Source organism: Rhipicephalus microplus, chromosome X, assembly GCF_043290135.1.
Source record: "Rhipicephalus microplus isolate Deutch F79 chromosome X, USDA_Rmic, whole genome shotgun sequence".
In the NCBI taxonomy this organism is placed as follows: domain Eukaryota; kingdom Metazoa; phylum Arthropoda; class Arachnida; order Ixodida; family Ixodidae; genus Rhipicephalus; species Rhipicephalus microplus.
Genome location: NC_134710.1, coordinates 26,285,324 through 26,307,608, shown reverse-complemented (window position 1 = coordinate 26,307,608; position 22,285 = coordinate 26,285,324). Strand labels below are relative to the sequence as shown.

The window sequence follows — 22,285 nt, the reverse complement described above, 5'->3', positions numbered from 1 at the left end:
ACAGTCATAATTTCCAGAGCCCTCCACTACAGTGTACCTCATAATCATATCGTGTTTTGGCGAATAAAATCCCACATATTATATTACTTGGTAGATTGGCAGCCATGTCATTCTGCTGCTAAGCACACAGTCGCAGGTTCAATTTCCAGCACTGGTGGCTGCATTTTGATGCGGTCGAAATGCAATAATCGTCATTTGCTTCAATTTCACTGCAGGTTAGGGAGCACAAGTAGTCAAAATTGTTCAGAGTCCGTTCCTTATGTTGTGGTATTCATATATAAAACCTCCATGGAATTTTTCTCCCTTTTTCATTTTTTTCACTTAGGGTATGCATGCATCAGGATGTATTTGATTTTGTTTCAGGAAGCAGAAGAAAAGCGGCTAAAGGAAGAGAAGGAAAAACAGGAACTAGAGGAATATCTCAAGTTGAAGGAAGCATTCTCAGTTGAAGGAGAAGGATTCGATGCTGCAACTGAAGAAGAGGTATGTAACTAGCCTCACCTGGAAAACACTCCTATTGGTTGTAGTGGGGTCATCTCCTGTCCTGAGTTCACAAGTTCTCTTGCTACAAACAACACTTGTGTACTATAGCAAGTCTGAATAAAATGCATGCGGGATAAAACAATCACTTCAACACATTTTCCTACATTCATGCTCACTAATTACTTAAAGCACTGGTGTGATAGGTCTGCAGCTGCATAGTTTTGACCCAGTAGAATGCCCCACTGGCTATAGGCTATTTTACAGATGGGTTTGAGTGCAATCATACTGAGCTGTTCACCTTTGTGTTTTGTATCTTTCACAACTACACGAACAGTGTTACAGCGGACGCATAGGCGTGAAAATGCTTTGGTTGGTACATATGATATTGTCACGGTTATTAGCTGTAAACACAAAAGGAGGAAGAAGCCAGCATCACGAGCGGCAGTCTCTGGCGTTTTTTGAGGAAGACGACGTTGCATGTCTGCTCTTGTGCTTTGTTTTTGTGTGTGAATAGAGCCTTGCTGTTAACGTCGAAAGGAAGCCTTGTGTCTTGTTCTTTGCACGTTGCGACACTGGTGGAGGTTTATTAGCCGTAAACAATATTTCATAATCTTAAGCATGTACAAAAATAATAAAACATCGGCTTGACAGCCCTATGGTGGTGCCCAAATGTTTTACAGAAAATAGTCTGCAGGGTGTTCTTTTGTCTGTACAAACTTTGTTATAAATATTCAAGGAGTAAGGATCCTGTCGTTTTTGCACATGAGCATGTCATCGAGGTGGAAATATTTTGTCCTAGCTGAAATGACAATTTTGCAATAATTAACTAAAATATTTTTTTATTTTTATAAGTGACTTGAAAGCGTGTGCTTATACTAGAAAGCTTTAGTACATTACATTTTATGGCCCACCTGTTTTTTTAGAAATCACAGAAGTTGAATGTCATTAGAGATATTCATCATTAAATTTTCAGGGTGTTATTGAAACTGATTGCTCTTTGTGCACAAAAACCACAACTACTCTGTTGTCTAGCTAGCTAAAAAAACGACTATGTACATAAAATTAGCCGTTTGAAACTATGCCTGTATGCCTACTGCAGGAAAAGTCGTTTAGTGCTGACTACGCTATTATTGTTCCTTTTACAAATAAACGAAGGGCCCATTACGTATCCATAAGGCACCATATGAAGCTGCCCAACTGTTCATTTTGTAAATGATTTGGTGCTTCTGATGATGAATAAGTATGTCCGAGCACTTTGTAATGGTTGAGTCTTTAAAACAGCCATTTGTAGCACAATTGACATGTTTTGATGCCTGGTGCAATTCTACGCTTTTGCCACACAGTTTTATATACATTGAGAATACTGTTTTCACTCCATGACATTCATATGGTGTTGTTTGTTTATTTATTTATTTTTATTTATTTATTTAAGCAGTTTCAAGCAGTAGTGTAGCATTGTAATGGAAGACTCATTTGCTATGCAGACGGCCTGGGTTCAATTCTCACTGTAACTTGAGATTTTTGTGATTTATTTTGTTTACATCTTTCTCTATTTTTCTATCATGGACAAGATGACTTTTCGATCACAACCAGCGACATCGACCTTGCAATTTCTGAGAAACAAGCTCTTTAATGCTATTGAGTTAAAATTTGGCTGTCAGGAGTTCTTTAATAAGAATCATCATTGGCTGAATTGTTCTATATTGTTGAAGATTATCTAAGAATGAAGAAAACAGGTTATTAGATTATAAACTTTAAATATTGCGAGGGTGCTCACAGTGATGATGATTATATGTACAGGTGAAGAAGATGGACAAATTCTGTAAATATTGTGCTTACAGCATTTACTGTTTTCTTCTTCAATTATAGTATTGCCTGCTGTTGTTGAGTGAAGTTTTCTTTCTCTATAGGCTCAAAACAAGCTACAAGAATTTCTTGACCATATAAAGGTGGGAGAGTGCAGCTTGCTTTTCTCTTTGGTTGCGTTCTTGTTTTCCTTAGCCCTTTGCCTGCTGATTGTTTTTCAGTGCCTTCTGATTGTTTTTCAGACTCTCAGTAAACGGAACCTGAAGGGACCAGGAAAATATGTTCCATTTAACAGGAGTTTCGTTTACTGAGAGTTGAACATGGGTGCAGAATACAAGCCCAAAACCAAGTATTGCAGAGGCAATAGTTCTGCTTAAGCAGTAGTTTCGTGTTACAGATTTCCATTTACTGAGAGTCTACTGTGTATTGTTTAGCTTATAAAAAAGATTTACTGTTCGCATTATGACAATGAAGCTAAACCTGGCCGCACTACATTACGAAACCCGTATGAGGCTACTGGCAAGCTCATTGGACAAAAGGCAAAGCATAAAACTAGGTGCACTTCAACGATGGTCGGCTACTATGCTTCTGCTCCTGGTATTCCCACACCCTATTGCTACTGCATGACTGCTACAAATGAACTGGTACACATGTTCGACTAACCCCCGTATTCTAGAACGTCCCTTCACTCAACCCCTCACCTTCGCTTGAGAAAGCCGACGGGAGCGCTGTCTCTAGGCACGGCAAGTCACTGCATAGTAGCGATAATCTGCTGCGATTTTTGACTAACGCAGCGTCATTTTCAGCCGAGTGGTGGCGCAGTGCTCAACTTTGTCAAGTGAAAGGTGGAAGTCCAGTCGAGGAGCATTTGTGAATACGGGGTTGAGGGTGTCACATTATGTAATGTGCTGTCACGTTCTTGGCTACTGCTTAGTTCATAGCATTTTACTAGCCGGTCGATAGAACAAAACAAACAAGTTAGGTCGTCATCATCAGCAGCAGCATGACTACGCCTACCGTAGGGCAAAGGCCTCTCCCACGTTCCGCCAATCAATTCGGTCTTGTACTAATAATGTCATTTAAGTATGTGCCATTGTCAAGGTTTTATTGTTTTTTTTTTGTTTAAAGCCTACACCTGTGCATGAAGACGGGAGCTGTATTATATTAATTTTGCAGTGCTTTGGCATGATGCTCACAAAATGCTGATCAGGCAAGCAAACACTGAGGACATCAGAGTAGAGCACAAAGCTTCAAGCTGGTTCACTTAGCCTTGTGTTCATAAACTTGAATATCAAGTCAGACATACTAATATACATAACTTGGATACACTGGCACAGTGGTCTCAAACTTGTCTCAGCTAGCAGTCATGAAACTTTGTCTCCCACTGGGCTGGGACTATGAAGCAGGTTGGAGTAGAAGAGGGGGGGTGAGGCATGCAGTTTAGGAAAAAATGTTGCCATTGCCATTTGAAAAAGAGGTTTTAGGGGCGAAGCTCCTTAGGGCGTGGGCTGTGCGTCCCCTGTAGCCTGTATGTAGCCACCTCTAGTTTAGTTCTTGCAGTGTTCACTAGATGGCGGTACCGTCCCCTGTATGTAGCCACCTCTAGTTTAGTTCTTGCAGTGTTCACTAGATGGCGGTACCGTTTCCTGTATGTAGCCACCTCTCGTTTAGTTCTTGTAGTGTTTACTAGATGGTGGTACTTGCAGCTGATGATGAAAAGATGCAAGATGTTATAAACTAGAAAGCGGTACTTGTGGTTGATGAAAGACGCGAGATCTCATAAAATAGGAATGATGTCACATATGGCGCGTGTCATTGGTTGAAGGCAATCGTTCGATTTAGTGCGGCGACGTACGCTAGGGGAAGCGTTGTAATAAAATCCGTTCGCTGTTGGCGCGCGCTCGGAGTCGCCGGATGGATAAGGCTGCACAGCGGAGAGAGCGCAAGGCGGCAGCAGCGCGCGCTCGCAGACAGAATCCCGATGTGCGAGCGCGCGAGGCAAGGGACATCGCAAGCCATCCATCGTCTAAGAACAAATAAAAGTTGATTTGTGTATATACACACACAGCGTTTCTCACGTCTTTACATGATGATCGACTGGGCGAATTACAGGGAAGATTTACAGTTTACCGATGAATCCCTCCGGAGCTTCGCCCATTCATCATCATTCACCCCGTGAATATGCCATAATTTTTTTTTTTATTTGCAATAGGTGCCAGTTTTTAGAAATGTACCGATATTGATCTTGGAGAATGGACGCCGATTTTGAAGTATAAATTAGTTGTTCTACAGTTACGTTTTAGCAAACGATGACTGGATGAGATGCCTCATCAAAAAGATGCTTGAGATCAGTCTTGTCTGATTATTAAAATGATTATTAAGTCAGTATGAATATGAAGTAATAAATTGAAACTGAAACTATGAAGCTCAAGAACTCAGTACTTATTACGAAAATATTTTTTTAATGAGATGAAAACAGTCATTTGCAGGCTGGTCCGCTAGCGAAAGGGTTCAACCTGTGCGCTGCATGTAGGAGACTTCTTCTGTAGTGCAAATAAATGCAAATGCATACCTGCTCCTGGACTCCCGAATTTGACCGTATCTTACGTTTGTACAGTTGTCATGATAATTTCCCTGAAGTCGAAATTTCTGTGTGCGATCTTTCCACATTGAAAAAAATGCTGGCCAATCCAGTCCAGATATGAATTTGCAAAATTTCCCAGTCAAGCTCCACTGTGTTGATTGGGCCAAATTTGTATGCTCCGAAAATTTTTCGTCATATGAACTTTAGTACCGAAACCGCCAAACAAAGCCCGAGAGCAGCATGCTCAAAGCTTCGGAAGAACTACGCACACGGCCAGCACACGAACTGTTTTCTACGTGTGTAGTTGCCGTTTGCCACAACCGCTGTGGACGAAACTGCGATCACTCTTGGCACGGTCATGTATGGCGAGGACGTAACTGACAGCACTCCCAAAGTGTGCTCACGTCCAACACGCAATCAGTCAAAGCGGCGTTGTTTTCCGCAAACACTGCGGCAAATGCGATCACAGACAGCAAAAAATTACTTAGATTTGAAGCCACGTGCGCAGCCAGTGCACGCAGATTGAAGACGGAAATACCGTTTTTGAAACCGCGATTGCTGCAGTGCGATTATGAATAGCGACTACTAGCCGAGGGCACACGGCAAATGCAGTGGTAGATTAACGGCAATAAAGACGTGAAAAAGGGTACAAGTGTGTTGGTGTTCTTGTCCAAAGAATCTAGCAATGTAGGGAAGCTTTGACCTATGCTTTCATGGCAGCTAGCTGCTCCATAACCTTTGCTCACGTGTGTCCCTGGAAGACATACGCCAGTTCTCTTGACAGAAGTGATTTTGCTAGTTGTTATCATAACACTGAATTTCGGGAGTATGTGCACTCCCCCTTTGAGAGTCGCACTTTCTGCTGTAGTTGGGAAACCCTACCCTCGTGTGTTCGGCAACTCCACACCATTATGAGACCATGACACCAATGCTTACGCTTGCGGGGCTGTTGGGGCTCCCCCCCCCCCCCCCCATTTTTTGCGATGATTTCGCGGGTTTTTTTTGTTGTTGTTGTTGTGCGAAAAGACTACAAATGTACAAGCGCGTCCTCCGCCAATCCTTGTGGAAATCTCGAGTCAGAATCTTTGAACTTGGCAGGTATGCAAATGAGCGCTATTAATCAACAAGACACTGAGTATTTGAAAGTTGTCTCATCATCTGAGCACTGACCTTGGAGCTTGTGTTATTCTTTACCATCATTGTTAAACTATGTTCAGTCTAATAATTTTTATTAATTAATTTGTTTTTACGGTAAACCCTGATCTATGTTTGCAGAAGAAAATTAATTTCACGTGCCCTGGCATCTTTTCCTGTGTTAATTTTTTTTTGCTTACGTGGTTCACTTCTATTCTGCAATAATTGTTTCTTTTCATTTCTTTATTGGCCCCTTTTTATTGCTGTTGTCCTCATGCTACTCATTATGTGGGGTTGAGGACTGCTGAGGCTGCATATCAGCCTATTTTCTGTCGTCCACAATTTGTTAAATTGTGCATGGTGTTAATGGTAACCGGTTTAACAAAGTTAATGGTTTTTAGAAGATAACTTTGGCTCCATTGTCAAAATAACTGTAGTAAGGTATTATGATGCCCTCATGATGACACCTTTACAATTGTGATTGATTGATATGTAGGGTTTAAGTCCCAAAACAACCATATGATTATGAGAGACGCTGTAGTGGAAAGCTCCGGAAATTTTGACCATCTGGGTGTTCTTTAATGTGCACCCAAATCTGAGTACACGGGCCTACAGCATTTTCACCTCCATCGAAAATGCAGCGGCTGCAGCCAGGATTTCATCCCGCGACCTGCGGGTCAGCAGCCAAGTAGCTTAGCTACTAGACCACCACGGTGGGGCTCTTTACAATTTTGCTATGGTGCCATATCATTCAAGCTAACCTATCCTCTTCACTGCTGTTATTGCTATTACAGGTTTCATTTTATTTCATTTTTTATTCCTTAAAGACCCACTGAAGGGGTCTTACATTAGGGGTGGGTACATCCAGGCTGTGTTTATTCTGAACTATGTAGCCTGCTGCAGATACGGGACTAATTCATCTTTGGTGCTGTTCACTTTTTCAGAAAGAAAAGGTTGTCATTCTTGAAGATCTAGCTGCAAAGTTTCAGTTGAAAACTCAGGTGAGTGGTTGGCTTCAGCTTGTTTTTCTTGTGTACCTGCATTGGCATTGTAACATTTAGTAGATGTAGCAAATTGCATGGCTTTAAGTACTTGCATCACACTCTTTCAACTTCCACCAGCGTTATTAGCGATTTCTTACTTTTATTTCACAGACCTTGGCATTTTTTTGTTTTTTCACTTATGTAGTTTACTTCTATACCTATAGGACTACTACATACTTAACTGTTAAGCTAAATTATTACATAATCTAGTGCATCATCTACATGTGTCGTATCCTCTCTAAGCCGAGCGGTATGATGCGATTGAAAGACGCACGCCACTCCGATGTCACTGCCTCAAAAAAACCCCGTGTTTATTTAACAGCCGCTTTTTATCACTTTACAACAGTGATGTCATAGGGCAGCGCAGTGCTTGGCCCGAACATAGATAACAATAATACTACATCCTTCCTTTTTCTTTAGGAAGTATTGTAACACAAACAAAGAAACAAAGCAGTATGAATTGCACCAGCACAGAACTGTCTGCTGCAAGTTTAAAGTGTAGCTGTATCGCTGTGGTGGCCTTATTTCTCAACCATAGCATGTCACATAACGACCAGGTCGTCCGCTATTCAAGGAAGCCGCTGGCAATAAAATGAGCACAGAATGCTCTGCCGAGGGCTAGAGTTCCTCAGATTGCCATGCAGCGTTCAGATTCACGGGAAAGTAAGAAAATTGGTCATGCGCGCAGGTTCGCTCTTTGTATCTAATCAATGCCCTTCTATTTCTACCTCGGTTCTGTTGTCTATCCGCACCTGATACGACCAAGGCCGCTGGGCTGGACTGAGCACGATTGCTGGAATTTAGCTGTCTTGTAATCATACTCAATTTCCCTGGACAAATTGTGGTAACAGAGTTACATCATGGCCACGGTCGTAGTTGAGCCTTGTTTATTTTGAAATATTTTTTCCTTGTATTGGAGGCGTCTAAGATGGCACAAGTTTTTTCGGGTGTACGAAGAGCATAGAACATAACCTCCTGCCCATCAGCAGCTGGGCTGGACTTTTAACCAAGGGACCAGGGGAGTCCTTGTACGCTAGAATGGCCAGGTAAGAGTGAGCAGATTTTTCCAACGTCCGTTTTACCGTCTGCACTGTACGTTCGGCTTCTCCGTTTGACTGCGGGTACATGGGGCTGGAGCAAAAACTTGAGGACATCATCAACACTTGATGGCGTAGACATTTCGTTTAAGGCTCAAACTTTCTTAGGATCCGGCCTAATTCGGGAGACATCAACTATGTAGCCTAAAAACGCCTCTTTAGTGACACAAAAAGAAATTTTGGCTCGATTGAGTGTCACCCCAGCTGCAACCAACCTTTTCAGCACTTCGTGCAACCGTTCATTTTGTTCATGCTTCATGGCTCTATAAACTAATACATCGTCCATCAAATTCACCACCACTTGGAGGCCATCTAAGATTTCTGCCATTCTCTTTTGAAAGTAAATCCGGGCCCGAGGTGATACCGAACGGCCTTCGCTGGAAGCAGCACCTACCAAATTGTGATATAAATGTTGTGAGCTTTTGGCTTTCTTTAGCCAATTTTACCTGATGAAACCCTGAATTGGCATTCAATTTCGAAGAGTAGGTGGCTTCTGCCAGCTGCCCAAGGCGTGATCTACTGTAGGCAAGACAAACCGTTCGCGCAGGACGCTTGTTTCCCTGAGGGCTTGACCACCGGAACCATTCCTACACACCATTTAGTCGGACTGTCGACCTTCCGAATGACGTGGCTTTTGACCATTTTGGCCAACTCTACTTTGATAGAATTCTTTAACAGGATTGGTATCCGCCACGGTGCAAAAATTGCAAAGGCGATCTCTCCTTGTTTCACGCGAATAGTGTATTTCCCAGATATCGAGCCCAAACCAGAAAAGAGATGTGGATACATGTACTCGTACCGTTTATCTTCAACCACATCAAGAAATTTGACCACACCAAGAGCTTCAATAGCTCTTGGTATACAAGACTTGTGTACAAGACGGTATATACAAGACGGTATGCGGTTGGAACAACCAGTTGGAACAACAGTAACTTCCGCTCCTGAATCAATTTTAGCACTTGCACATACCCAATTGATAGACACTTCCGCGTATCGGGCATTTGATTCGTTAAGTGCCCAACAGAAAAGTTCTCTAAATAGTCTTCTAGTGCAGACACGCCCACCTGGTTTTTGGTTCTCTTGTGGCATACGTGGGCAAAATGTCCCTTGATTCCGCAGTGGTCACACCGTGCTGAACGTGCTGGGCACTGGGCTCTTGCATGGCTCAAACGTTCGCAGAACTGGCACCCTTGCCGTTGCTTCTGGCCCTGCAACGAACGCTGGAGCGACAGCCATTGCTATCCTGTTGTCCCGTCCTTCCAGGTGCTGTAATATTTGCTCGATGCTCGTTGGATTGTTCCAAGTTCACCTGTAGTCACCGTATTGCTGACGGCCCGGAGTTCCAGTTGCTGCCGGTGAACTGTTTCCTTGAGTCTGGCCTTCGCAAGAGCAGTCGCTAGCGTAAGGGTGGAAATAATCTGGAGCGCTTCTGACAATTTTGCGTCCGCGAGACCAACAACGAATCTGTCTCGGATCATTCGCTCTCAGAATTCATCAAATTCACAGTGGTAGGCAAGCTTGTGAAGAGCGGTCACGGAGTTGTCCGTGCTTTCTCCGGGTTTTCGCTTGCGGCGCTGGAAATTTGCGCTTTCATAGACTATATTCTTCATGGCCACAAAGTGGGTGTAAAGCTTTTTGTTGACCATCTCGTAGCCTCGAGACTCCTCATCAGTAAGGCCGAAAGTCTGAAAAATTTTTCTGACCCGCCTGCCCATGGTGTACAAAAGCGTTCGCACCTGGGCTTCCTCCGTTCTTTCGTTGAGCCCCGATACATAATGGTAATCATTGAATGACATGATCCATTTTGGCCATTTGGAAGTCCGGTCCAAGTTGAACGGCGTCGGTGGCGAGATGCCTGCCGCTGGCGGGGCTGCCATCGTGGCAGTTGGGGTGGTCGGGGCTGTGATTGTGGCAGTCGGGGCTGCCATTGTGCCGGTCGAATGCAGAGTGAGTGCCGCAATAGGAACTGGGAATGGGAGGCTCATTCCACTTCTGACACCATGTCGTATCCAAGCCACACGCCACTCTGATGTCACTGCCTCAAAAGAACCTTGTGTTTATTCAAAAGCCGCTTTTTATCACTTTACACCAGTGACGTCATACGGCAGCATTGTGCTTGGCCCGAACAAAGATAACGATAACACTACAACATGTGCATTATCATGGCACTTAAAAATGTTTTCTTTCCTGGTGTTCTGAAGAATGCACACGCTAAAAAAAATATGAATAAAATAATGAATGCAAGTCTGAATTTAGCATAATAAGTTGCAAAATGCCTGATGAATTTACAAAGGTGTTCCTTTCGGCTGCAGTGAGAAAATTGTATTACTAAATTGCTTGCACTGTGAATAAATGTGGTGGTTATTCCCTTGGGTGTCAAATTTTGCTGAAAAAAAAAAAAAAACTTTCCCATATGATCAAATTGCTTTATTGCAGTTCTGGAATGTATGAAATGTGTATAGTTGGGTGGAAAATGGTGAAAAAAAAAATTAAGGAACAGCTTTTTTATGTCAGCATTACTCAGAACTGCAAAACCTTCTATCTTATTTCAGAGGGGTTAGTACACTTAACCCGTGTCTCTGTTCTCTTTTTTGCCAGCATGAGTTGTGCTGGCAAGCGCACGGCATCTTCTACACATGTGGCTGCGTTGGGCAAAGTAAACTTGGTAATTAAAGAGAACCCGCCACTGTGGTCTAGTGGATATGCTGCTCGACTGCGGGCCCGTGCAGATTGCGAGATCTAGTCCTGATTGCGGCGGCCGCATTTCTGATGGAGGCTTAGGTGTACGGTAAAGAACCCTCAGGCGATCAAAATTGCCAAAGCCGTCCACTACAGCATTTTTCATTATCACAGCGTAATTTTGGAGCATTAAACCCCATTGATTATGATTGTGTGCATATTGCAATTTATTTCATCAATTAAGCAATGATTAATATTGGGCAAGGAATTACTGGCAGCGAAGTAGCGCTCTTAAGTATGCCGAATTTGCATTCACGTGTATGGTTGGCTAAAAAAAAGCACAGCAATATTGGTTTACCAGTCATCCCACAAATTTGAAAAAATTTAAACACGCTATCATTTCTTTTAAATGTACACCCACATATGTCGTTAAGGTGACCAATATTTATTAACAACGTATATACGTTCTTAATCGTAAATATGGTTTACGTACATATACATAAAGGGACTGAGAATTGAGCCGCAAATAGGCTACCAAAAGTTCTAGAAAATATTTTGTAGTAAACGTTTGGAAAAAGACCTTTTTTTTAGAGAACGCTTTTTCAACATTTTCTGGAAAACTTCCTGTGGGAAACGTTTATTCAATGTCGTATAGTATACCTAGATGTCCGCATACCTTTCTAGTCGTTTCGGGAATCTTTCATGATGCTTGGTGCTTCTTGGAATGTATGCATTGATTTTTTATTTTATTTTTCCTTGCTTTTGCCTTGTTCCTCTAGTCGTCACATTCTACCTTTTCTTTTTTATTCTTTTTTACCATGCTTAGTAACCGGCTGAAAAGGCTAGATCACAGTAAGCTCAGCCCAGCATTTCCACTTTCCCGACTATCGGTTTTTTTTTTCCTCTCTCTCTCTCTCTTTCTTTTTTACAGAGGAAGCATATGCCACATGTTTGGTTCAACAGCGCACATTGCACTTGATCAATATTGCACATCTTTTGTGTGCAAAGTTCTCATCAATGTCATCCTGCTTTATTTCGAAGGCCTTTCTCTGCGATATCCGCTTAAGTCAGCCAACTTCGTTTTATGCCTGCCAATTGTCTAATCTCATTGCTAGAGACTGGATTTTAGGCAAATGCCTTTTTTGTTTCTTGCATTCTCATCTTGCCATTTTGGCATTTGAGCATGAATTCAATGTTAAGAAGGGATTTTATAGTGTTTTTATAGTGGCTATATATGCCTATTTTTGGCATTTGTGCCTAAATGCCTATAAAAAACTAAAAATGCCTATTTTCTAGATTGGTGCTTTCATTTACGCTATTTAACCCCAAATTTCACTTTTGAGGGCAGTTTCAAAACCGCTATTCATGTTACCGGACACATGGGCAGTTCGGAACTCTATAGTGTGAAGTGGGACGCGTCGGCCTCCAGGCCACCATAGGACACCACACTGACATGGCACGAGTGGTTGGCGAATGAGAAACCGTGGAGAGCCGTCAGGGCAAAGGAGAGTTCAGAGCGAAAGAAAGAAAAAAACTGTAGCACTTTCGCCCCTGTGGTGTCTAGCCCGAAGAGCTGAGCTGGGTGACCATTATTATTCTGTTCCTTTCTCTTTTTCTGTGTTTTTCCATGTTTTAAATTTTTTCATGTGTTCATTCCCTTTATTTCTCTGCATTACTCTCTTCCTCCTTCTAATACTTTCTTTTTATTTTTATCTCTCTTGCTCTCTCTTATTTTCTATTGTCCTCTCTCTTTCACTTGTTTATTTTAGTTTGACGCTCGCACCTATTGAACACTACACTGGGTCTTTCGCAATTCCTGTGATCCATATACCCGCCTGACGAGTTTAGCATAACGGTGCACGAGTTGCCAGTAGCTTGAACAACTTTACTGTAAAGAATATAAAAAGAGCAGCCAGTTCATGATGATGATAGTTTTTACGACAAAGCACAACTTACCAACTGCTTTACACAGCAATGCTGTCAAAATGTGATGTGCACCTAGCTTTTGCTTATAATTTACCTTTGGTGGTGTTCACCGACAGAGAATAAATTGACCCTACACGATTAGATTCTTAGCACCCTCTGCTGCGTTGCAGATCTGACCGCCGCCGTGGTCAGTTGCTTCACAGCTGCTGGGGACTGAGGGCCGTGAGTTATTGGACGTATGCATGTGGGAGGTAATGGCCAGATACTGCACCACGGTGGCCAATCCTTCTCTGGTGAGGGAGTGCGTTCCCGGCGGTGGTTACCGGTGAGGTTACCCCACCGGGTAACCGGGTGGGGTAACCGGGTGGTTACCCCAGGCCTTGTAATGCAGTTCCATCACCACACGGTTTTTTTTTTCTAGTGAGGGTAGTCTAGCTGTACTATTCGAGGAGCTAGAGGGTGTTAAATGGGATATAATAGGGCTCAGTGAGGTTAGGAGGACAGATGAGGCCTATACAGTGCTACAGAATGGGCACGTCCTTTGCTATCGGGGCTTAGCTGACAGAAGAGAACTGGGAGTGGGGTTCCTAATTCACAGAAACATAGCTGGCAACATAGAGGAATACTATAGCATTAATGAAAGGGTGGTAGGTATCGTAATTAAACTGAATAAGAGATACAAGATGAAGGTGGTACAGGCTTACGCGCCTACATCCAGCCATGATGACGCCGCAGTTGAAAGCTTCTATGAAGACGTGGAATCGGCAATGAGTAAGGTAAAAACACAGTATACAATACTGATGGGAGACTTTAATGCAAAGGTAGGGAAGAAGCAGGCTGGAGACCAGGCAGTAGGAGATTATGGCATCGGTACTAGAAACGCCTGAGGAGAGCTACTAGTAGAATTCGCAGAACGCAATAATTTACGGATTTCGAATACCTTCTACCGAAAACGAGGAAACCGCAAGTGGACATGGAGGAGCCCTAATGGCCAAAATAAGAACGAAATAAACTTTATAATAAGTGCACACCCAGGCATCGTGCAGGATGTGGAAGTGGTTGGCAAGGTACGATGCAGTGACCATAGAATGGTACGGTCTCGAATTTGCCTAGACTTGAGGAAGGAACGACAGAAACTGATACGCAAGAAGCCAATTAATGAGCTAGCACTGAGAGGGAAAGTACAGGAATTCAGAGTCTCGCTTCAGAACAGGTACTTGGCTCTTAGTGAGGAAACCAACCTTAGCATAGATACAATGAATGATAATCTGAAGAGTATCATTACGAAGTGTGCAGTGGAAGTTGGAGGCAGGGTAGTTAGACAGGACACTGGCAAGCTTTCCCAGGAAACGAAGAATCTCATTAAGAAGCATCAAATCATGAAATTCTCAAGTACAACAGACAAAATAGAACTGGCAGAGCTTTCTAAGTTGATTAATAGGCATAAGGTATCCGGTGTAAGAAGCTATAACATGGAGAGAATTGAACACTCTCTGAAAAACGGAGGAAACGTCAAAGCAGTGAAGAAGAAACTTGGGATAGGCAAAAATCGGATGCATGCACTAAGGGACAAAGAAGGCAAAATAACTACCAATATGGATAGGATAGTTAAAATAGCGGAGGAGTTTTACAGAGATCTGTACAGTAGCCGGGGCAACCACGACTTTAATACTATAAGAACTAGCAGTAACCCAGATGACACCTGTTGCGAAGCCACCTCCGAAATCCCGCCGCTGACCTCCACTGTTGCGAACGACGGACCTCCGATCCCGCCGCTGACCTCCACTGTTGCGAAAGACGGGGACGCCAACACGGCCCGAAGGCGCCACTGCTTTCAACTCCGCCGGGAAGGTCACCAGCCGTTTGGTAGCGTATGTTTCTCAGCCCGCGACTGCTTCTGCGCAGAGACACATGTCGGCTCTCCGCCATGGGGACTCCTCTCTCGTAGGACTGCCGATCGCGACGCGCCGCAGGGCTTCTTTTATTTACACCGGGTCCAACCAAAATGTCCAATCAGAAGCGCCGCTGGTCGTCAGGGCAGATTCCTCCAATGGGGTTGCCGCGCCATGCGTCAGACCACCAGACACGAGGACGCCGGCTCGCTGTCACGTGCGCAGCTGACTCAATGCACGTGGGCCAGAGGGGCGCCGCGCATGTTCACGCCGTGGAGTTGTTCGCGCCAGGCGGACTGCGGGCTGGCCTTGACCCAGATTGCCTTTTTCAGAGGCACGGACATTTGACGAGGACTCGCTGGCATAACAGCACCCCCGCCGCCAGACAATGCACCGGAAAGACGAGCTGCTTCCACGGGGCTCGGATGTCAGGTGCGCTCGTTCGCCAGGTCCCTCCAGGTTCGCCTCCAGGGCCATGGGGAGAATACAGCTCCAGACTGTTCCAGGAACACATCCCATTTTTGACGACGGATCCCAGCTCCACTGGCTTGTCGCCACAACTTGTCGACCAGCTTCACTTGTCTCTTCTGACCATCTTCGGTTTCAGCACTTGTCGATGGTTCTGCAACTTGCCAAGAACGGATCGACAACAGACAACACACGACACACGCAAGTGCCTTCGGTCACCCGACAGAACACCAGACAAAGTATAGTACAACATATACCTAGCTAAGTGTCTATCGGAATTTCGTTCCCTCTACATCAAGAGGCACATGTGGGACACAAGACTCTTAAAATGACAACTCAAGATTTTTTTTTTTCACGTACAACAACGTAACGAATTAGAATACAACATAAAGTTGGCTCCTTGAGCTCACTCTGGACGAGAGCGCTCAGCTAAGGTCGTGATGAGGTCAAAATTTTGCCCCGAATCGCCAGCCAGAAACCGAAAGGTTGAGAAGGTACTAGCTAGAACGCACTGCTCAATGCACCTGCATTAGCGTTTAGCTTTCCCTTTTTTTTTTTTGATAGCGAACGTCAAAGTTGCGCTGTGGAGCAACGTGCTCCACCTCAGTAACCGGCCACTTTTAGGCGACAATACCTATGCGGCACCAAGAGCGGCTCACACTTGCGACGTTCCACAGGAGAACAACGATACGGTTTGCTAGGGATCGGCTCCTCACAAGTTAGCTCTATATCGTGTCCGATCACCGTCGTGTCTCCGGGACGGTCCGAACACACGTCTCCAATCTTGGAAACAATCTTTCTCGGGTCCTCCTTCTGGACTTCACTTAACCTAGGCTCTAGGTTAATCTGCTCCCAGATTACTTTCGATCCCCCTTCGATTACCTCACAAGAACTAAAAATTTCTGCTTCCTCTTCCTCTGAAGCATTCAACAGCTGATTTACGACCGTTTGATGTTGAACTTTGGGTTTCATCAAGTTGTAAATTTTGTTCTGCCGCCTTCCTAATTACACTTCATAATTCGTATCGGGAAGCTTCGATATTACATTGGCGGGCCCTTCCCAATCAACCTCAAGCTTGTTTCTTTTGAACGGCTGCAGCAGCATTACCTGACTCCCTACTTCAAAAGCACGCTTCTTCACCGATTCCTCGTAGTGCTCCTTCGACAGCACTTTTGCTGCGTTTTTCTGGCTTTCCACTAGCGCTTCAATTTGGCTTTCCACTAGCGCTTCAATCGAGAGATCCTCACGCTGCTCTCGAATGAGCGTCTCTCGATCAACTCTCGGCAGCTCGCTCCAACTTTCCGCTACAGGCGAGAGCGTTGCAACCCTCTCGCTCTGACTCAATGGCGCCATGTCGTCTCCCCTTTCTACGGAAACTGCGCCGGTCGGTTCGGCGACGGGCCGCTCGCGTGACTGCTCACATGACTCATGCGGAAACTTTCCTTTCTGGGGTTCCGTCGACCCGCCGACAAGGTCACTTGAGAGTTCATTGCATGGAACCAGATCAAGCTGCCGCGATCGCTTCCGCGCTTGCGATCGCGTGAGAGCCATGCACGCTAAGTTGGGGAAGAACGATTTGCCCTGCTCTTTGAGAAGCTGCTCCGAGTTGTTGGAGAAAAGATAAGGAAAACGATCATTTAGCGCGGCAGACACAGCCGCTTCGGTGCGAAGCTCACCGAACGGGCCTTCAATGACAACCGTGGCGATTGGTAAGCGCACACTCTGCTCCTCGGCGACTTGCCTGATCCACGCGCATTCTCCTGTGAAGTCATCCAGAGACACCAATGAAGGATGGACAACGTCCATGGTTGCCGCTGAGTCTCTAAGTGCTCGGCACGTTTTCTCATTCACCCTAATTTCTTGGAGGTACGGCTCCAACAACCGAATGTTTTTTTCTGATTCTCGGATCGTTGCGAAAGCAAACTTTTCCTGACAGTTTCTCGCGATGTGCCCTTCCTTTTTGCAGTTGTAGCAGATTAGCGGCTTCCGTTTGTTTTCCGATTCAAATGCCTGTGTGGTAGAAACCTCACTCGATTTCTCCGCTTCTGTTCGCCCTTCCCCTACACTGTCCTTCGTAAGAGACGGGTCTTTCTTGAAATTACGGTGCGGAGCGGGTCTCCGTTGATCAGGTTTCTTTGAAAAGCCCTCTTTTCTCTCATCCTTTTCAATGCGCACTGCCCTGCTGTGCAACTTTCGGCGAGTATAATACTCCTCAGCTAACTCTGCTGCCTTGTTTAGCTGTACTTCACCAAGTCTGTCCTGCAGCCAAAGTCTGACATTATTCTCGATGCAGCGGTAGAATTGCTCCAATGCAACGCATTCCACCACTTTATCGCGGTCGTCATAAACACCTTCGCCCTTGAGCCATTCAATTAAATCGGCTTTAAGACGAAACGCGAAGTCAACGTGTGACTCATTCCCCTTTTCAGCATACCGGAACCTTTGCCTGAAAGCCTCGGGTGACAACTTATAATGTCTCAAGAGCACTTCCTTAACCTCGTCATAGCTCTCAAACGCTTCCCTCGACAAGCAAGTTATCGCGTCGGACACTTCGCCGGGAAGAAGAGCTAGCAGGTTCCGCGCCCAAAGAGACCGCTCCAAAGCGTTTCGCTCACAGACGTGTTCAAACTTGACGAGATACTTCGCCATGTCCTCGCCTACTACGAACGGTGGCAGTTGGTCCCGAATTCTAAAACCGCTGACCTGAACTGTTGGAGAAGCTACGCTAGGCGCCTGCGAACACTGTAGGATTGCCAATTCTAGTCGTTTCATCTCGAGACGCTCCTGTCTCTCGGCCTCCTCGCGACGTTCGCGCCTTTCAGCTTCTTCACGTTCGCGAGCTTCGCGCCTTTCAGCTTCTTCACGTTCGCGAGCTTCGCGCCTTTCAGCTTCTTCACGTTCGCGAGCTTCGCGCCTTTCAGCTTCTTCGCGAGCTTCTACTTCTCGCCTTTCAGCCTCCTCACGGCGTGCTTTAATATCCACCCAGGCCTCATCGACTTCCTCAGCCGACACTCCCTCATCCTTCATGATCTCAAGGATCGCTTGCTTTCGTTTCGCACGGCCCAAAGTAATGCCGAGTTCCTCACAAATTTCGATGAGTTCCTTCACTTTAAGGTTCTCCATCGTTCACACTAGCCTCTTGCTGTTTGCCCCTGTTAACAATTTACTTGCCGTACCCACTATAAGTCAACTAGCAAGACGCGCAAGCAATTTTTCACTCTCCCGTGTTTGCCCCCTCCGCATTAACTTTGGTTTCAAAGCACTTCGACTTTGCTTGAAACGATCAAAGCTCACTCTAATGCTTCACACAGCCCTTCTCTAAACTACTACAACCTGAGCTAGAGTAGTCTGGTGAACTGAGGGGAAAACATCAGGCACTCACCGCATCGATGTCGCTGACGCCGGCCGATCCCACCGCTGCCACCACTGTTGCGAAGCCACCTCCGAAATCCCGCCGCTGACCTCCACTGTTGCGAACGACGGACCTCCGATCCCGCCGCTGACCTCCACTGTTGCGAAAGACGGGGACGCCAACACGGCCCCGAAGGCGTCACTGCTTTCAACTCCGCCGGGAAGGTCACCAGCCGTTTGGTAGCGTATGTTTCTCAGCCCGCGACTGCTTCTGCGCAGAGACACATGTCGGCTCTCCGCCATGGGGACTCCTCTCTCGTAGGACTGCCGATCGCGACGCGCCGCAGGGCTTCTTTTATTTACACCGGGTCCAACCAAAATGTCCAATCAGAAGCGCCGCTGGTCGTCAGGGCAGATTCCTCCAATGGGGTTGCCGCGCCATGCGTCAGACCACCAGACACGAGGACGCCGGCTCGCTGTCACGTGCGCAGCTGACTCAATGCACGTGGGCCAGAGGGGCGCCGCGCGTGTTCACGCCGTGAAGTTGTTCGCGCCAGGCGGACTGCGGGCTGGCCTTGACCCAGATTGCCTTTTTCAGAGGCACGGACGTTTGACGAGGACTCGCTGGCATAACACACCCCACCAGTAATGATAGAAGAAGTCAGAAAAGTGTTGGAGAGCATGCAAAGAGGCAAAGCTGCTGGTGAAGATCAGGTAACATCAGATCTGCTAAAAGATGGAGGACAGATTGTGTTAGAAAAACTAGCCACGCTGTTTACGAAGTGTCTCCTGACAGGAAGAGTACCAGAGTCTTGGAAGAACGCCAACATCACCTTAATACATGAGAAAGGAGATGACAAGGACTTGAAGAATTACAGGCCAATTAGCTTGCTCTCTGTAGTATACAAGCTATTTACAAAGATAATTGCTAACAGAGTAAAGAAAACATTAGAATTCAATCAACCAAAGGAACAAGCAGGATTTCGAACAGGCTACTCAACAATCGACCACATTCATACTATCAATCAGGTAATAGAGAAATGCTCAGAATATAACCAACCACTATACATAGCCTTCATAGATTACGAGAAGGTGTTTGATTCAGTAGAAATATCAGCCGTCATGTAGACACTGCAGAATCAGGGCGTCGATGAAGTATATATAAACATCCTGGAAGAAATATACAGGGGATCAACTGCTACCATAGTGCTTCAATAAGAAAGCAACAGAATACCAATCAAGAAGGGTGTAAGGCAGGGGGACACAATCTGCTTACAAGAGGTTTTCAGAAGCCTAGAATGGGAACAGTTAGGGATAAGAGTTAATGGAGAGTACCTTAGTAACCTGTGCTTCGCCGATGACATGGCATTGCTGAGTAACTCAGGGGACGAATTGCAACTCATGATTACGGAGTTAGACAAGGAGAGCAGAAAGGTGGGTCTTAAAATGAATCTGCAGAAAACGAAAGTAATGTACAACAACCTCGGAAAAGAGCAGCACTTCGAGATAAGTAATAGTGCACTTTAAGTTGTAAAAAACTATGTCTACTTAGGGCAGGTCATAACCGCGGAGCCGAACCACGAGATTGAAGTAACTAGAAGAAAAAGAATGGGGTGGAGCACATTTGGCACGCACTCTCAAATTATGACAGGTAGATTGCCACTATCCCTCAAGAGGAAGGTATATAACAGCTGTATCTTGCCGGTACTTAGCTACGGAGCAGAAACCTGGAGACTTACAAAGAGGGTTCAGCTGAAATTGAGGATGACGCAGCGAGCAATGGAAAGAAAAATGGTAGGTGTAACCTTAAAAGACAAGAAGAGAGCAGAGTGGATTAGGGAACAAACGAGGATTAAGGATATCGTAGCTGAAATCAAGAAGAAGAAATGGGCCGGGCATGTAGCGCGTAGACAGGATAACTGCTGGTCGTTAAGGGTAACCAACTGGATTCCCAGAGAAGGCAAGCGGGTTAGGGGGAGACAGATGGTCAGGTGGGCAGATAAGATTAAGAAGTTTGCGGGTATAAATTGGCAGCAGCAAGCACAGGACCGGGTTTACTGGCGGAACATGGGAGAGGCCTTTGTCCTGCAGTGGACGTAGTCAGGCTGATGATGATGATGACACGATAAGACCTGAGTAGCACAAGACATCCCTCCATTTTTAAGTGGTGTGGCTATCTGCTCCTGTACTGCCCTTCTCAGCCATGCCTAAGAGTGACTCGTGAGTGTGTTGACTCACCATAGGACAGAATAAAAACAGAAACCATGTACTGCGGACCGTGTGGGAAAAAGGACAATTGCACAGCTATGTTCGTTTATTGGCACTTTTGGGCTATTATGAACAACCTTCTTTTCCCCCGTTTTTTTTTGCAGATATAGGTTGTGTACAGCGCTCTGTTATGAAATAATTTGCAGTCATGTAAAAATCTATTGTGCATACGTTCACAACATTATAGGCTAAAGTGTGTTTAGTCTGTCTATTGTTGCCATCTAATGCTGTACTTTGTTTTGCTTGCCTATTTATGGTGCATATAAGGTTTTTAATGCCTAAAAGTTAGACATCTACTTATTATGCTAGCTAATCTGCTTCTATATCTGACTTTCCTTGGCATTCATTTTGTTACTTTTATTTTTTCAGATTGTTTAATGTTCAGTGGTAGTGTATGGCTTATCTTCGTACGTAGGACATTATATAACCTGCTGCCAGCTTAGCCTTCTTGTTTTTGTTCTTCTTTTTTTTTCATAACTACTCAAGTACACATTTTTTTTCTGTTGCTTCTGATTTGAAAAAGGTTCAAACTTAAATGAAATACATAAGCTTATGTAGCTGTTGTGCTGTGCTGCTGTCTGAAAGTTTGTTTGCTCACACAGGAATGCATTGACCGTGTACAAGCCCTGCTAGCGGATGAAACCCTGGTAGGTGTCATCGACGATCGAGGAAAGTTCATCTACATAACACGGCAAGAGCTTGAGGAAGTGGCACATTTCATAAAGCAGAGAGGACGAGTGTCCATAAGTGAGCTTGTTGACAGCAGCAATTCACTCATCAACCTGACACCAGCAGCATGACCTTTGTACTAGAGCTTTTATACATTCTTATAAAGACACAAGTGATATAATTGACTGTGTTGTTTGTGGTTGTGTTATAACTAGTATGTCTATTGATGAAAATGAGCGGAAAGACTTTGGAGCAAGTTTTTACATTGATAATTTAATTGAAGTGAGTAGCAATGAGGACATGCTCATTGCATTCAGCGAGATTAAGTATTCTGCATTTAATCATATGGCATGTTACTCAGAATTTAGACTTGAATGTTACACTATTCCCTACGTAGTCTTTGAAAATGTTAATGTAAGCTAGGAATGTGGAAACAGAAAATTTTCATCTAAAAATGTTGCTAGACATAATTGTCACTTTCACCTTGTGCACTGAAAGCAGCATTATGTTGATGTTTACATATTTTGCTTTATCCTTGTGCCTTTGTGAGCTGGCGAATTAAATACAGCCACTGCATAAAACTTTGTGCAGCAGCAAGTTCTAACTGGTAGTAAACAAGTGCAAATAGTAATAGGGAACCACTTGGCACCATGGCTGCAGTGCAATGTTAGTGCTTGTTAAAGAATACGACATGGTCAAAATTTTCAGACTGTGGCGTGCCTCATAATCGTATTGTGGTGGGGGCATGTATAAAACCTCAAATAATATATTATAGTTGCTTTTTTTTAAATTGTTTTTTCACTCGATAAGTCTTTGCACCAGCCCTGCCGCGGTGGTCTAGTGGCTATATTACTCGGCTGCTGACCTGCAGGTCGCGGGATCGAA

At 44.8% G+C, this 22,285-nt stretch overlaps 1 protein-coding gene across 1 annotated transcript in view; it reads left to right on the top strand.

Moving 5' to 3' along the window:
- The window catches only part of Tsf2 (transferrin 2), a 77,350-nt gene extending 55,765 nt beyond the window's left edge, over nucleotides 1-21,585 (top strand). The window contains exons 12-15 of the mRNA XM_075876084.1: nucleotides 364-483; nucleotides 2,394-2,432; nucleotides 6,952-7,008; nucleotides 21,334-21,585. Of these exons, the coding sequence (XP_075732199.1) occupies nucleotides 364-483; nucleotides 2,394-2,432; nucleotides 6,952-7,008; nucleotides 21,334-21,531 (414 nt within the window). The 3' untranslated portion in view covers nucleotides 21,532-21,585. The remainder of the gene's footprint in view (nucleotides 1-363; nucleotides 484-2,393; nucleotides 2,433-6,951; nucleotides 7,009-21,333) is intronic.
- Nucleotides 21,586-22,285: the final 700 nt, after the last annotated feature.